Source organism: Garra rufa, chromosome 22, assembly GCF_049309525.1.
Source record: "Garra rufa chromosome 22, GarRuf1.0, whole genome shotgun sequence".
Classification (NCBI taxonomy): domain Eukaryota; kingdom Metazoa; phylum Chordata; class Actinopteri; order Cypriniformes; family Cyprinidae; genus Garra; species Garra rufa.
Window position 1 is genome coordinate 7,458,762 of NC_133382.1, and position 18,308 is coordinate 7,477,069.

General features: G+C 33.5%; 1 protein-coding gene across 1 annotated transcript in view; it reads right to left on the bottom strand.

The window, feature by feature from the left end:
• Positions 1–18,308, bottom strand: part of itga3b (integrin, alpha 3b) — a 56,514-nt gene that overhangs the window by 4,503 nt on the left and 33,703 nt on the right. Inside the window, exons 7-24 of the mRNA XM_073827828.1 lie at positions 17,745–17,938; positions 14,039–14,127; positions 13,270–13,406; positions 12,443–12,523; positions 12,271–12,338; positions 12,053–12,189; positions 9,730–9,876; positions 9,541–9,638; positions 9,181–9,337; positions 8,655–8,732; positions 8,389–8,468; positions 8,161–8,238; positions 7,946–8,048; positions 5,943–6,119; positions 5,737–5,853; positions 5,515–5,628; positions 5,333–5,431; positions 3,104–3,229 (exon numbers count right to left, since the gene is read on the bottom strand). Coding sequence (XP_073683929.1) covers positions 3,104–3,229; positions 5,333–5,431; positions 5,515–5,628; positions 5,737–5,853; positions 5,943–6,119; positions 7,946–8,048; positions 8,161–8,238; positions 8,389–8,468; positions 8,655–8,732; positions 9,181–9,337; positions 9,541–9,638; positions 9,730–9,876; positions 12,053–12,189; positions 12,271–12,338; positions 12,443–12,523; positions 13,270–13,406; positions 14,039–14,127; positions 17,745–17,938 — 2,080 coding nt within the window. The remainder of the gene's footprint in view (positions 1–3,103; positions 3,230–5,332; positions 5,432–5,514; positions 5,629–5,736; positions 5,854–5,942; positions 6,120–7,945; positions 8,049–8,160; positions 8,239–8,388; positions 8,469–8,654; positions 8,733–9,180; positions 9,338–9,540; positions 9,639–9,729; positions 9,877–12,052; positions 12,190–12,270; positions 12,339–12,442; positions 12,524–13,269; positions 13,407–14,038; positions 14,128–17,744; positions 17,939–18,308) is intronic.

Below are 18,308 nucleotides of genomic sequence, written 5' to 3' on the forward strand. Positions count from 1 at the left end.
TTGGACTTTATTCTCGTAGTATTCCGACTTTATTCTTGTAGTATTTTGACTTTATTCTCGTAGTATTTCGTCTTTATTCTCGTAGTATTTCGACTTTATTCTCGTAGTATTTCGACTTTATTCTCGTAGTATTACGACTTTATTCTCGTAGCATTTCGACTTTATTCTCATAATATTTCGACTTTATTCTCGAAAAATTTCGACTTTATTTTCGTAATATTTTGACTTTATTCTCGTAATATTTCACCTTTATTCTAAAATATTATGACTTTTCTCATTGTATTCCAGCATTATTCTGAAAACTTTACGACTTTATTCTCATAATTTCGACTTTATTCTCAAAATACTAATGTCGTACTCTTAGATTTGTTTTTATTTTTTAACATGGCACTAAAAACGCTGTCATACAAAAAAAACCTTTATTATTTAATTTTTTATTTCTTTTTTTTGTGTTTTTCTATATGAAAGTGGATAGTGATTTGTGCTGCCGCAAAAATCTCCACAAAAGCATCATAAAAGGAATTCAAATGACTATATTTCAAGTCTTCTAAAGCCATTTGATACATTTTGCAGCTATATTTTCTCATTCTTTGTTCAAAGGTGTGATTGGTCATCCAGCAAACAAGTAAAGTTGTTTGCTAGCACATTTTATCATTCAAATGACACTTTTAATGATTTTATGATGCTTTTTGTCATTTTCTGAGCTTTGTTGTAAAATCTATATCCACTTTTCTTGAAAAAACAGCTTGGAAATTGTGCATCTCATTCTGTGTTTCAAAGAAAAAAAAACATAATATTACAGGTTGGTAAGTAAATGACAAACAAAATTTAATTTTTGGGTGAATTATTTCTTGAAAGACACAGTTCACCCAAAAATGAAAATTTTATGTTAATGTACTCGCCCTCAGGCTATTAAAGATGTAGAGTTTGTTTCTTCAACATAACAGATTTGGAGATTTTTAGCAGTACATCACTTGCTCACCAGCAGACCCTCTGCAGTAAATGGGTGCCGTCAAAATGAAAAAAATCCACCTTTAAGACATTACAATTACTAACACACAGCTTTTTGCCATACAAGATGTTAATTAATGGACTGGAGTGGATTACTTGTTTTGTTTTTATCAGCTGTTTTAGACTCTCATTCTGACGGCACCCATTCACTGCAGAGGATCCATTGGTGAGCAATTGATGTAACGCTACATTACTCCAAATCTGTTTGGATGAAGAACTCCTCTACATCTTGAATGGCCTGAAAATAAGTACATTTTCAGTACATTTTTAAAGAGATGAAGTTGAAATTGCAACTGTAAACATTTCATTAGTAGAAAAAAGTGCATTGAGATTCCCATTTGAGCTCCACTTATCTAAGAATATTGAGGGTTACTGAGCAAGACAGACAGAATGAGAAAGAAAGAGATTGTTATTTGACTCTGACAGTGAAGGGATTACGGAGTTAAGACAGAAAAAGCATATGGTAGCTAAAGAGATCTCAAGGGTCTGCTTTACCGAAGGGCCCTAACAGTGCTGCCATAGCGGCCCGAGGGCCCCTGCAGGCTCAGTATTCCTCCGTCAGCCTCTCTGTCTCAGAGGGCTGGATCTTTATTTCTGCTTTCTGGGATTTGGCCTCATACATCTCCCTCCTGCTGGCCCGTCGGAAGAAACCGCACTGTGGAGGAGGGGCGGAGCCCAAGGCGGGACATTTATTACTGATTTAAATAACAAGAGGCGGTGACATTTCACATCAAGGGTGTATTGGGCAAAATTGAATTTCATGGACTGCAAGCATGTGGTTTAAATCTGCCCTGTCATTTGCGTTTATTAACCATCCCTGGTTTAGTTATAGTTTATAAATAAATGTTTTAGGAAAAGTGCCTAAAAGTGGGCGATATGACCAAAATCTATGAGTAATTTTATGTAATGGTACTATTCAAAAGTTTGTGGTTAGAATCATTCTTTTTATTCAGCGAGAACACGTTAAATTAATCAAAAGTGGCATTAAAGACCTTTATAATGTTACAAAAGATTTCTATTTCAAGTAAATGCTGTTCTTTTGAACTTCATGTTAATCAAAAAAGGCTGAAATTATTTTTTGGAGCAGGAATTCAGCATATTAGAATGATTTCTGAAGAATCATGTGACACTTAAGACTGGAGATATGATGTTGAAAATTCAGCTTTGCATCACAGAACTAAATTACATTTTAAAATATATATAAATATAAAACAGTTCATTTAAACTGTAATAATATTTCACAATATTGCTGTTTTTACTGCATTTTTGATCAAATAAATGCAGCTTTGGTAAGCAGAAAAGACTTTTCAAAAAGATTAAAAAAATCTTACCAACCCCAAACATTTTAAACTGTAGCATATCACAATATATGTCTTTTTTTATATTAAATAATGTGCTTATGCTTATTTTTGATTAATCAGCAAATTAAATAATTAATCTTGTTTCCTTATTTTTTCTTTTGTTTGGAATCTAATGAATACAAATCAAAGAACAAAATTAAAACAAAAAAGTCTGGCATCAGTGAAAAAAATATATTATGCAACATTTGACTTGAAATAATGACAATATTATAAAAACAAAACCAGTCTTAAGTAGCACGGGTATATTTGTAGCAATAGCCAAAAATACATTAGATAGGTCAAAATGATCAGGATATTAAGTAAAGATCATGTTCCATGAAGATATTTTGTAAATTACCTACTGTAAATATATCAAAACTTTTTTTGCTTACTAATATGTTTTGCTAAGAACTTCATGTCGACAACTTTAAAGGCAATTTTTTTTTTGCACCCTCAGATTCTAGATTTTCAAATAGTCATTATCTCAGCCATATATTGTCCTAATCTAACAAACCATACATCAATGGAAAGCTTATTTATTCATCTTTCAGATTCAAATTTGGTTTTGTGGTCCAGGGTCACATATGTGTAGTACTGTATGCTTGGCTAACATAATTTCTCAGTTGACATATTTCTACCATCGTAACACTTCCCAGCCCAATTGTGACCTGGATTTCAGATCATTGATCAAAATTTCGAAATTTTGTATTAGACCTTAATGGAATTTTGACCGAATATAAAAGTACAAATACCTTCCACAGAATGAGACTGATGATGCCTAATAACAATATCCCTGCAACCGCTGCAACAATGATGATCCATAGAGGAACTTCATACGGCGGCTCCTCTCCCAGCACCGGGTCAATTTTTACTGAAAACTACAGACAATACAATTAGATGAGCTTTTAGCAATGCCATTAACAGTTGCACTGAGAATGTTTAAAAGGACTGGTTTGTCCAAACGTTAACATTCTGTCATCATTTATTCACCTTCATGTCATTTAGTTCATAGCAACCTCATGCTTTCACAGGACATAAAAATAGTCCATATGACTTGTGCACTGTATTGCAAGTATTCTGAAGTCATTTAATCAGTTTGAGTGAGGAGCAGACCAATTTACGCTATTATTTACTACAAATCTTCAACTTTTCTGCAGCTCTCATGCTACTGGCACAGCTGAACATTAGTAGAATCAAACATCAATGGCTCTTGTATGTCTAGCACACAAATTAGTCAAATGATGCCAAAATTAGTAAATAATTTTACATAGAGATATCAAAAAGGCTTCAGAAGTCATGTTATTTTATATAGCACTTTATACAAAACAGTTCCCTGTAATAAACAGTAAAATTGCAACCATTAATGCTGCAAAATTCATCAGTTAAACTCATCAGTAAAATGTCAGTTAAACTCGTTTTAACAATTTAAACAAATTTATTTAAACAATAAACCATTTAAGCAAATTTTAGCTGTAAAGCAGCTCTATGGAAGACTCAATTCAATTCATTAACAATGTTGATGTTGCAAAGTTCAATTATAGAACAAATCCAATGAACAGAAGTTCTACAGAATATAATAGTGTCATTACAGCTCAATATAGATCAGTTTTGAATCAATTCAGTTCAGTACCAGTTTTAATGTTGAAAAGTTTATCAGTTATGAAACAACTTCAAACTTCATCTGTAAAGCAGCTCAACAGAAGACAAAAGTATCAAAAGCTCAGGTTTTGCCACTGCAGTTGAAGCGATAATTAGGGCTGCCCTCGACTAAAGATTTTTCTGGTCTTCTAGTAGTCATTCATTTTAAGCATTAGTTGACTATTAGTCACATCTTTATTAATAAACTATATAAATCATAATAATGAGTCTTTAATTCCTACATAGCCTAATAAGCACTCAAGTGCACGCAAAAAAAGCCTACCACAGGGCACCAGCAGATGTAATATAATATTTTTTTAAATATAATTATATTATTAAATGTGTCAGGGAAAAACAGCAAGGAGACTGCATTAACGTTTTAATCATTTGTTAACAAACTAGTGCATTCTTTGTTTTCTGCTTAAGAGATGAAGTCGGCGACACTGACTCGTCATCTCCGCAGTAGTGATGCATAATTTGACAATATTTAAATTGATTCATTTAAAAGTAGACATTTCACTCTCTATAAATACAGTTTTCACGTCTGTAATGCAAGTATACACTGAGTTTCATAGTTCACAACGAAAGACGCATCCTGTTTGCTTTCATTATTTTACAAAAGCACAGCGTTTTGTTGTTATTGTGAGTGCACACAAATAAAGAGTCTTTACAGATTCGAAAGATGTATTACTCTTATCCCTATGACCAAAAATGATGGAGTATTTTAAGAGCAAGTGACTGCACCGGTGCATCCATCTGTCATGAAGTATAAGTGCGCTACTATTCAGCTTCCACACTTTGCATGCTTGAATAGCCCACATTTTTTCTAGGTTAACATTAGATGGAGCTGTATGTAAAGTTGCTGCTACCAACATGTTTCAGATGATAAGCCATATTTGAGGTCGATGAATGATAGGTGAGCATTTGGATGTCCTGCCCAATGTGCAGTACTATATTACCACATAGACCAGTCGGTAACGATCTGTCCGTCACGGACTGCGTGACTTCACCACTTTCTGTGGATTTTTTTTTTCTGCGACTAAGGAACTAATAAAATTTTGGCTGACCAAGCCTTTTCTCATCGACTAACGGTTGGTTGACTATTAGGGGGCAGCCATAATGATAATATTTCTGAATATTAATTGTCTTTTAAACCCCAGTCCACATGACTTGTGAACTAAATTCCAAGATATTTAAGAATACAGTGAGTTAAAGTCATTTAGACTACTTTCATGGTGTTTTAAAGTTAATTTTTTGAGCTTGACAGTCGATGAAGTATGAAGCATCATGATGTTGAGTAAATAAATCATTCTTGGGTGAACTTCAATGCGAACAGCTCTGACCTCTCTAGTCTGGTTGTCCATTTTGATGGCCGGTTTATCCGTCAGCAGTCTCAGCGTGGCCTGACCCTTTACTTCCACTCGCAAGGCATTGGCGTAATCCTACCAGAAAACCACAGAGATGCGTAGAGTCGTTTAGTGAGCACCATTTAGTGAGTACTTCACAAACAGCTACTAATACAAACCTCCAGCAAGGTGCCGTTCCACACGCGTGACCTGACTCTGATCTCCGCCTGAGTTGACATGTTGTGCAGCGGGCAGGAGAAGTTCACACACCGAGCTGTTTGCTTTGAACACTCCTGAACAGAGATAAAAGCCATGCTTTTTGACATCTGACATGCAGATGATGAAAAAAACTAGTGGGACAGTATGAAAACCACTCCTCAGAGAGCAAACGCCTGCCTCACCAGCAAATGGGACACTTTGCGAGGTGCCAGGACCTTGACCGAAGCTTCTGCAATGGGATATCCTGATCTTGGGATATCCACCTCTCTTTTGGACCGTTTAGTAACTCGATCTGACAGCTGAAAGAGACGGTGAAGAACAATAACTCAATGGAGAGATTGAAATTGAAAATGAGTTCCTGTGGGCTGCTGTATTTCCTCAGACTCACTGTGAGGTTAAGAGGGTTGACAGTCTTCCCTGGTGGGACGCAGCGCGACTCTGACGCTCCTTTGATCACTATCTCTGTGAGATACAGCAGCCATTTCCCATTGGCTACCTCATATGGCCATTCAAAGTCAATCATTAGAGTTCCCAAATCTCTCAGAGGTTCTCCCTGCACGCGCACCTGGGAAGCGGAAACAAAGAACATTTTAGTGTTTTTACACTTTGAACTGTGTAAAGGGAGCTTAAAAGGGATAGTTCAGCAAAAATTAATGAAAATCCTGTCATCATTTATTCATCCTCATATCATTCCAAACTTGTATGACTTTCATCTGTGGGACACAACAGAAGATGAACAAAAAACACTGTACTGTTTTGTGTTCCACAGTAAAAAGAAAGTCATACACATTGAGAATGACATGAGGGTGGGTAAATGATGACTGAATTTTCAGTTTTGAGTGAACTTTCCCTTTAAAAGTAGGTTCAGATCACATTTTGGCTCATTTAGATTTAGTTTTCATCTACTTATTATTTCCACACTTGTTTTTGGGAATCTGCGCCAATTAAATATTGTATTTATTATACATTGGAGGTCAAAAGTTTACATACACCTTGCAGATTCCGCAAAATGTTCATTGTTCTACCAAAATAAGAGGGATCATACAAAATGCATGTTATTTTTTTTGTTTAGTACTGACCTAAATAAGATATTTCACATAAAAGACGTTTACATATAGCCCACAAGAGAAAATAGTTCCCATTCAAGCCCATTCAAAAGTTTATATACACTTGATTCTTAATACTGTGTTGTTACCTGAATGATCCACAGCTGTGTTTTTTTTTTTTTTGTTGTTTAGTAATAGTTCATGAGTCCCTTGTTTGTCCTGAACAGTTAAACTGCCTGCTGTTCTCCAAAAAAATCCTTCAGGTCCCAGTCCCACACATGTACATTTGAACCCTCTCCAGCAATGACTGTATGATTTTGAGATCCATCTTTTCTGTTCTGAGAACAACTGAGGGACTCATATGCAACTATTACAGAAGGTTCAAACGCTCCAGAAGAAAAAACTATGCATTAAGAGCCGGGGAGTGAAAACTTTTGAACAGAATGAAGATGTGTACATTTTTCTAATTTTGCCATATTTTTTTCATTTAGTGGTGCCCTTCAGAAGATATGTACATGTTTCCCAGAAGACAAAATAAATGATGTTACCCTGATCTTCAAATTCAAAAAGTTTTCACCCCCGGCTCTTAATGCCTTGTGTTTCCTTCTGAACCATCAGTGAGTGTTTGAACCTTCTGTAACAGTTGCATATGAGTCCCTCACTCATACAGCATATGAGTTGTCCTCAGTGTGAAAAGATGGATTTTAAAATCATATAATCATTATCGGATAGGGTTCAAATACACAAAAATGCTGAAAAACCAAAGAATTTGTGGGGGAAAAGAAAATCTGAAAGATTTTTCTGAAAAACAGCAGGCAGTTTAAGGACAAACAAGGGACTCATGAACAACTATCACTAAACAAAAAACACAGCTGTCGATCGTTCAGGTAACAACACAATATTAAGAATCAAGTGTATGTACACTTTTGAACAGGGTCATTTTTATGATTTTCTCTTGTGGACTACATGTAACTGTCTTTTATGTGTAATTTCTTATTCAGGTCAGTACTAAATAAAAAATAGCATGCATTTTGTATGATCCTTCTTATTTTGGTAAAATAATCAACATTTTGCAGATTCTGCAAGGTGTACATAAACTTTTGATCTCAACTGTACATTCTTGCCCTAATTTCTTAAAGGGACAGTTCACCCAAAAATTAAATTCCGTCATTAATTACTCACACTCATGTCATTCCAAACCCGTAAGACCTTTGTTTATATTCAGAACACAAAATAAGATATTCCTGATGAAATCCGAGACCTTTTTGACCCTGCATAGACAGCAACGCAGCTACCACATTCAAGGCCCACAACAGTGACTGAAGAAACCTAATGCCACACTTACAAGAAACACAAACTCGAACGGACTCCCCACATCACTGGTGCTGTTCATAGCAGATTCACCAATCACATTGCCACTGAACGACGTGTCAATCACTTGTTTTTCTCTGCACACGACAGGAAGAGAACGAGAATCACACAACCAAATTACGTTTTTTTCATCAGGACTGTTTTTGTTTGTATTAACTATAAAGTGCCATAACATATCAAAGTACGTACAGGGAGAAGGTAGTGAGGACCGTGTTCTTCACATTGAGGGTGACAGGGACAGGAAACAGATCCTTCTGCTCACTGATACTAAAGACAAAAACAAACATCATTCAGTCAGTCACCAGAAATGAAACAGCCTGCAGAAATGACTTCAGGAAACACATTAGTTCAACACTGCACACAGGGGAAACTGTATGCTGCATAAACAAGAGGGCATTTTAGTTAGTCCAGACTTACGTGGACAGCTGAAGCTGAGATTCAATCTGCTCTGTGTAAAGTGTTATACCAGAAGTCTCAAAGATGATTTTGAATGAGGCCTGTGAGATGGAAATCAGCAGTGAGAGCAAATTAGCAAAACATATATCAGCTGTACAGTCTGATTAGTGGAGTTCATTCAAATGGCCCGTGGACTAGAGTCATTAAAGATGCTTTTTTAATTAACATGCAAATCCTCAGAAAGGTCACACATTGGACAGGTTTTCAGTAAGAAATCAGACGGCTACCTTCTGATTGCTTTTAAATGGGTTTCCCAGATCGCATATCACAGTCTCGTTTGCGCTGCACTCAATATCGAAACCAAGCTGTAATGAAGACAAAACAAGAAAGTTGAGAACAGCACTAAGAACATTGAAATTAAATTGAATTAAAAAGAGTTACTAGAAAGAGGAACTTGAATTCAGTTTTTTTTGGTAAGTTGCTATACATAGGTATTACAATAAAATATAATATAATATACCAGTTAAAAGTTTTTAGAGAGTAAGGTTTTTAATGTTTTTTAACCAAACCCGCATTCATTTGATCCAAAATGCATTTTAAATTATATTGCAACATTTAGTACAAAACAATTGCTAAATCAAAGGGGAAATTGTACAGGAAATTCAGTAGAATTGTATTGCTCAATGTTTCTCTTTCATAGCTCAACCAAGAACAATTGCTTATTTGGAGATATTACAGAGATCTTCTTTTTGACTTTTCTTTTTCTGTGGAAGGTGAGATGAAGAGTGAAAGAGCGCCTCCATGTGGCCTCACCTGAGGACGCACTCCTGAGTATTTGAGTGAGGAGGGAATGGTGATGTTCAGCATGGCCTGATGGGCGTCTTCGGCCTGCCTGCCTCCATCTGGCATGTTAGTAACATCCACCATCATCACCAGCTTCTTAATGTTACTGTTGAACTCCATAGTTTGACTGTGAACAAACCAGCACATAATTCCCATGTGTATTTAAACATTAGCTACCAGTACTATTACACTCTGATCGTCGTTTTCCATGCCACATGTTATTAATCGTTAAAGATGTATGAGTAAGCCTACCAAAATGAAAAGATAATAACTGAATTCACAAATTAAATGTGAATAAATGTACACATTTCCTTTCATCAATTTACTCACCCGGGGAAAGGAATGTCATTCTCATCAGCAAATGTGGCCTTGAGCTGCAGGTTACTGCTACACCTGTTGTCATCACCACACTCCTTATGAAAGTTAATCTGAGGACAAACACACCAAAGCACTCTTATGACTCACATCAACAGACAACTGAGAGCAGGGGTTTCCCCTTCAGCTGAGATTGGTTTGTACCTCGGTTTTGTCGGTCAGGATCTGCTGGCCGCTCAGCACAGGGAAAGTGTCCAGACTCTGGAGCGTTTGCTGCGCTGCTGCTTTTTGCTCGCTTAGAGACACGTTCAGCGTAAACGCTATGGGCTGAAGTTTGTCCCTCACAGGAGTCTGCAGAGGGGAGAAAAACAGCTTCTTTCAATCCTGTTGCTTCTTTATATTCACTAAACTCAGATTACTGGATCAGAATGCCATACTTTTTAGTAGTGTCTTATCCTGCCCAAATTTTCTAGATACATTTTGTATATGCATTATATCCATCATATTTTTCCCGTAAGAGCGGGTGCAGGCATTTGTAAATGTAACGTGTCTGTCTTCCGGTGTCATTCGCTTCCAGCTGTTTGTAGCTGTACAAAACAGCTTATTTTGCTGCTTGATATTGCAAACTGGTGTGTTTTACCATATTATTTTATTTTATTGTATTATTTTAAATTATGAGCACACTGGTTTGTAGTGCAAACAGTTTTACCCTTAACTGCACTTTGTTATTCTTCTCGTTATTTCCCTACGGCAGATTATGAACTGGAAGTCTCACACATTACCAGAACACAGCTTAGTTCCGCATTGAAAAATAAGGTGGACATGTTGGCTATATATCTTGTTTAACTCATCTATTTTATCAAATAAAAATTAAATAAAATGTAATATAGCATAATATTCAGTACTTTATTTTCCAATAATGACAGGCTAATTGTATAAATAAATTAAAATAAAATAAAATAAAATATAATTTAACTAAGTTACTTTATTATTGGTATTATTATAAATAATAAAATATAACAATATTTATTTATTTAAATATATATATATATATATATATATATATATATATATATATATATATATATATATATATATATAATATAAAACATAATACACAATTAAATAAATAAATATATAATATAATAGCTAAGTTGCCAATACTTTATTTTGCAATAACTCTTGTATTATCATTATTTTGTTTATAAATATATAATACATAATAAAATAAATGTGATGAAGATTAAACTGTATTATTATTTTTAAAATCAATAATCAATATTTTTTATTTATTTAAATACATATGTGCTATTTAAAATATAATATAAAATTTAATAAATAATAATACAATTACATTATAATATTAATAATAATAATTAATAACAATAATATTAAATAAATAATACATTCTATTAATATTAAAATGTAACAATTATTGTATTTATTTCAAATTTTATTCAATTTTATTTATTTATTTAAATACATATGTATTATATTAAATTTAATATGCAATTAAATCTTGGAAAACTCTCAAAGCTTGTCAGTTTTTTGGGAGGGGGGGGGGTAAATTATAGAAATTAATAGATATTATCTAACCCTTAAACCTACCCATCAGACAAAGCTTTTGCATTTTTAGATTTTCAAAAAGCTTCATTCTGTATCTGTTTCCTCATGGGGACCAAAAAAATGTTTTTGAACAGTAAGATTTGTAATGTTTTTAAAGAGGTCTCTTCTGCTCACCAAGCCTGCATTTATTCAATCCAAAGTACAGCAAAAACAGCTCAATTTTGAAATATTTTTACTATTTAAAATAACTGTTTTCTATTTGAATATATTTTAAAATTTAATTAATTCCTGTGATTTCAAAGCTTAATTTTTGGCATCATTACTCCAGTCACATGATACTTCAGAAATCATTCTAATATTCTGTTTTGCTGCTCAAAAAACATTTATTATTATTATTTTGAAAATAGCTGAGTAGAATTTCTTTTCAGGTTTCTTTGATGAATAGAAAGTTCAGAAGAACAGCATTTATCTGAAATAGAAATCTTTTGTAACATTATAAATGTCTTTATCATCAATTTAAAGCATCCTTGCTAAATAAAACTACAGTTAGTACAGTATAAAAATCAATAGATCTATGGAACGTCCCCATAATGACAGGAATACCAGTGTGTGTGTGTGTGTGTGTGTGTGTGTGTGTGTACCTGGTCCCCCACAAGGATAGGAATACCAGTAGATTTTGACCTTGTGGGGACATTTCTCAGGTCCCCATGAGGAAACAGGCTTATAAATCATGCACAATGAGTTTTTTTGAGGAAGTAAAAGTGTGCACAATCTCCTGTGAGGGCTAGGTTTAGGTGTAGGGTAGGTGTAGGGCGATAGAAAGTACGGTTTGTACAGTATAAAAACCATTACGCCTATGGAATGTCCCCATAAAACATGTAAATCCAACATGTGTGTGTGTGTGTGTGTGTGTGTGTGTGTGTGTGTGTGTGTGTTGTGGCGAGATCAGGTGGTCTCTTACATTAACAGTAAGTTCCAGCTCTTGACACGCGGGAGCGGAGAAAGACAGCAGGCCAGTAAATGTGCTTTGCTTGTTGTCAAGGAAACGCACTCGGGCACCACGGCGATTGTAGTCAGCATCTACTATGTACTTCACAGCTGATGCACAGAAAAACAAACAACACATGGTTAATCTAATAAACACAGACCAAACACTAACGAATCAGGTGCTACACTTACTGATGTCTTTCTTGAAGGCTTTGTTTCCATTGCTGAGAGTGTAGCTGAAACACACCTTCACCTTTATACTAGAAAAAATAACATAGTATTTTAAAAAGTACTGCAGGACAAGTATAAAACAATCCGTTTATGAATGTTTTAGAATAGAAATATGTCCACTATGTCTTCTTACCAGGAATTAACACACTGGCTTGGAATCACAATCTTTGGCTCTACTGTGAAATTTTTGGAGAGGTGGATGACCGGACGAGCCCTGAAAATACAAATCAATTTTTAATTTATTAGTAAATATAAAAACATAAATGATAGAAAATATGATATACGAAGTAAATGATTGATCATTATCAGCATCATCAAAATGCATTATTTATTTATTTTTAAACATATATGAACTATATAAAATACACAAATTCATTATTATATTTATTATTTATTTTTCAATTTATTTTCACATCTAAATAAATTAAAATGATATAAAAAATAAATATACAAAATTAATAAACAACAATACAATTTGTACAATTTATTTTTTTATCATTTGTAGATAAATACATATAAATTATATAAAATTAAATATATATAATAAATAAATAAATACATGTATATAATAATAGTAATACATTTATTTGTAATGTACTGGCAACTATAAATAAATGTACATGATTTAAAATATACCAAATAAACAAATAAAATTAAAAACTATATTTTGTTTTATTTATATCACCATCATTATCATCATCATCAATTTTGTAAATAAATTCTTGGGCACAAAAAGTGCACATAGGCACAATTTATATTTGTCTCAGAGCAAATTTCAAGCACTGAAAAGGTTTTTAATATCATGAGAAACAAACATTCAGTCGAGTGTGTCCAAACTTTTGATTGGAAGTGTATGTGTGTATATATAAAATCTGTATTTGTATATCCATGTGGCTTCTGTGTTTGGGAAAAGAATAAGAGGAACATCTATAAATGGCAAACACCGCTAAAAGACTGAACCTCAAGAGAGCGATGCGGTCGTCCATGGAGCCCACCAAAATGTCAGGATAATCATTCCCATCCATATCCATTCCTCCACTGAGAGAATAGCCAAACGTCTGGAAGCCACTGAGACCTAATGATTTCCCCTCAATCACCTAACAAAAAGTCATATTACCATTTACCATACAGTAAATCACCATCTTCTTATTCTTATGGTTATGAATATAAGTCTAGATACATCAGATACGGTTGATTTATGCATTGCTGTTTCATTATCAATGATATGGGATGGAAAGTAATTATAGAAACATCTCTCAAAACTCTTAAATGTGACCCTGGTCCACAAAACCAGTCATAAGGGTCATTTTTTATCTTTTAAATAAGTTTTCCATTAATGTATGGTTTGTTGGGATATGACAATATTTGTACCAAGATACAACTACTTGAATATTTGTAATCTGAGAGTGCAAAAAAATCGAAATATTGAGAATATCGCCTTTAAAGTTGTCAAAATGAAGATCTTAGCAATGCATATTACTAAACAAAAATTACGTTTTGATATATTTACGGTAAGAAATGTACAAAATATTTTCATGGAACATGATCTTTACTTAATATCCTAATGTTTTTGGCATAAAAGAAAAATTGATTATTATGACCCATACAATGTATTTTTGGCTACTGCTACAAATATACCCATGCTACTTATGACTGGTTTTGTGGTCTAGGGTCACAAATAAATATTGCTAAAGGTGTTCCATACAAATCCAAAGATGCTTTGCTTTACCTGGCTGGGTTCCTTAGTTATTCCATTTTTACTTCCCATCCATATAAAGACTTTCCCAGAATCATGGAATGGAGCACCAACAGCTAAATCTGATCAAAAAACCGAGACAGAAACGGCAGAACAACATGATTAACCCTCCATGGCCTCCAGATGGCAGCATTGTGACATGAATGACATGAAATAACACTTTTTTTAAATATACATGCTACCATTAAAACGTGTTTATGCTCATCAAGGCTGAATGTATTTGCCAAAAAAAAACAGTAATATTGTGAAATATTTTTACAATTAAAAAGAACTGTTTTCTATTTGAATATATTGTAAAATGTAATTTATTTTTGTGATACAAAGCTACATTTTCAGAATTATTACTTCAGTCCTCAGTGTCACGATGCTACAGAAATCATTCTATTATGCTGCTTTTCTCAAGAAACATTTCTTATTGTTATTAATGTTAATTTTTAATGTCACTTTAATCACTTTTGTTCAATAATAAAATATATTGTTTAAATTGTTACTGCCTTGAGTTATTATTTTAATTAATGTAAAATACATGGTTTCATACATGGTTTAATAGAATATTGACACTGGTAATGTAATTTTTTTTCTTCTTTTTCTGATAGTGTAAGTAATGTTTATTTAACCAAGAAAATGTGACTGGGATATAAATTTACATTTGATTTAAAATGTATATTTTAAATTAATTTAAATTAATTTTTTTTAATCAAATGTAAATCCATGTCCCAGTCACATTACTTTCACCATCAGAAAAAGACAAGAAAAATTATATTTTATATTTTACATTAACATTGTAATCAATATTCAGTTTATTAAAGTATTAAAAGTATTAAAGTATGAATCTCATCAAGTTAGTGTTTTTAAGCAGTTTACATTTATCCCAAAATAATAACTCAAGGCATTAACGATTTAAACAGAAAGTTTTATTTGTGAATTAATGTTCAGCTGTTCTTTTTAAAGGAGTAGTTCACTTTCAGAACAAAAATCAACAGATAATGTACTCACCCCGTTGTCATCCAAGATGTTCATGTCTTTCTTTCCTTAGTCGTAAAGATATTATAGTTTTTGAGGAAAACATTTCAGAAGTATAACCATAGAAGTCCACTATATGGGGATAATTCCTGAAATGTCTTCCTCAAAAAAACGTAACTTCTTTACAACTGAAGAAAGAAAGACATGAATATCTTGGATGACAACGGGGTGAGTACATTATCTGTACATTTTTGCTCTGAAAGTGAACTACCTTTTAACAGTCATCAAAGCTTTGTCAATATTGGTCAAAGACATGGAGATTTACTTTAAATTTCACTAAACTAATTACTCACTAAAAAACCCCACATCATGTTTCAGGCCATTTTAAGTCTTATTTTGACAGAATAAAGTGGCTATATCTAAGTGTGTGAGTTGTTTTTAAAGTTAGTCTTTCCATTAACGCCATTGTTTACTCAGTCTGATTCGCGAATGCGCAACAGGCACAAACACAAACACAAACACAAGAGGCGGGATTTATCGCATTAACCAATCACAACCGAACATAATAAGTCATATCCAATCATATCACGATGAAGGCATTGCCTCCTCTTTACCTGCTGGTGTCGCTGTTGGACAATGTTTCTTTAGAAAACAAATGATTAATACACTTTTTAATGTTATATTTTGTAATATTAGCATGAAAGCCCATTTTGGGCAAACTCGCAATTCTGACTTTTTACTCTGAATTGTTTGATATAAAGTCACAATTGCGAGTTATAAAGTCAGAATTGCAATTCTAAGAAGTAAAATCAAAACTGCATTATATAAACTCACAACTATGAGAAATAAAGTTACAATTGTGTGATATAAACTCGCAATTGCGAGTTAAAAAGTCAGAATTGCATGATATAAACTTGCACTTCTGAGAAATGAAGTCGGAATTGTGTGATATAAACTCGCAATTGCGAGTTATAAAGTCAAAATTGTGTCATATAAACTCACAATTGTGAGTTATAAAGTCAGAATTGCAATTCTAAGAAATAAAATCAAAACTGCATTATATAAACTCACAATTCTGAGAAATAAAGTTACAATTGTGTGATATAAACTCGCAATTGTGAGTTATAAAGTCAGAATTGCATGATATAAACTTGCACTTCTGAGAAATGAAGTCGGAATTGTGTGATACAAACTTGCACTTCTGAGAAATAAAGTTACAATTGTGTGATATAAACTCGCAATTGCGAGTTAAAAAGTCAGAATTGCATGATATAAACTTGCACTTCTGAGAAATGAAGTCGGAATTGTGTGATATAAACTCGCAATTGCGAGTTAAAAAGTCAGAATTGCATGATATAAACTTGCACTTCTGAGAAATGAAGTCGGAATTGTGTGATATAAACTCGCAATTGTGAGTTATAAAGTCAGAATTGCATGATATAAACTCGCACTTCTGAGAAATGAAGTCAGACTCAGAGTTGTGTAATATAAACTTGCAATTGCGAGTTAATTCAGAATTGTGACTTTTTTTCTCAGAATTGTTTGATGTAAATTCACAATTGCGAGTTATAAAGTCAGAATTGCAATTCTAAGAAATAAAGTCAAAATTGCATGATATAAACTCGCAATTCTGAGAAATGAAGTCAGAGTTGTGTAATATAAACTCGCAATTGCGAGTTATGTCAGAATTGTGAGATATAAACTTGCAATTAAAAGTTATAAAGTCAGAATTGCATGATATAAACTCATCCTTCTGAGAAATAAAGTCAGAATTGTGTGATATAAACTTGCAAAAGAATTTTTTTCTCAGAATTGTTTGATATAAAAAAACTCATCAAACCAAGGCACTTAAAATCTTCTTAGTAAGAATAAAAAGCCTTTATTCACATGGCTTTACAATTAAAAACATCTAACATGCACCGACGCGTTGCGGCTAACTTGCCTTCATCAGGGTGTCCTGATATATATGTTGTTTGATATGAAGTCACAATTGCAATTCTAAGAAATAAACTCAAACTTGCAAGATAAAAACTCGCAATTTTGAGAAATAAAATCAGAATTGTGATATAAATTCGCAATTGCGAGTTATAAAGTCAGAATTGCAATTCTAAGAAATAAACTCAAACTTGCATGATAAAAACTCGCCATTTTGAGAAATAAAATCAGAATTGTATGATATAAATTCGCAATTGCGAGTTATAAAGTCAGAATTGCATGATATATACTCGCAATTCTAAGAAATTAAGTCAGAATTGTGTGATATAAACTTGCAATTCTGTGAACATATCAGTTTTTTTTCTCCTCAAAACTGGACTTTATAAGTTGCAATTGCGAGTTTATATCTCACAAATCTGAGAAAAAAAGTCAGAATTGCAAGACAAATTCAATTCTGGCTTTATTTCTCAAAATTGTGAGTTTATATCTAGCAATTTATACTTTATAACTCTCAATTGTGTTTATATCTCTGTTCTGAAAAAAATAAGTCAGAATTGCAAGTTTATATCATGCAATTCTGAGAAAAAAGTATTGCGAGATGTAAACTCAACATTGTGAGAAAAAAAGTCAGAACTGTAAGACAAAAAGTCGCAAATTTTTATTCAGTGGCGGAAACGGGCTTCCATATATTGGCATTATTTTGGTACTCATTTTTTTTTCTCAGCCAATATTATGAGGAAGCACTGCCTCCCTCACATCCTGATCACAAAATCATCATTACCTTGAAATCCATCCTGATTGACGTCTCCCACCGCAGCAACAGCAAATCCAAACCCTGAGCCTTTTTTGCCCTTCAGAACCAGGCTGGCTTTTTCCTGGAAGGATCCGTTCTCGTTCATGAAGATGTAAACAGCTCCTCCCTCCTCCTCGTAGCGGTCAAAGTAGAACGGAGCTCCAACGATCAGGTCGTTCCAGCTATAACAACACGCAACCACACAAATGACATGTTATGTCTAAATTATGACTGTTTATTTTCATAGGAGTCTTCAGTAAAGAATGTGAAACCTGTCATATAAAAGCACTCAGCCGTGCATCTGTTGACATGCCTAAGTATGAAGCTCAACAGGATCTTTGCAAGGGCACATGGGGAAAGTTAGACACGCTTTGGTCTACTTGCTTTGAATTCCCTTTCAAAGTCAATGAAGCGTGGTACAGATCAGTCTCTGTTATTATAACGGATTATTAGGTATGAAAACCAACTATTTACCAATAGTACAAAGCTGTGTGACTAATATAGAGACTTTGTTTCTATTAATAGTATAAAATACTAAGATGTTACAACATC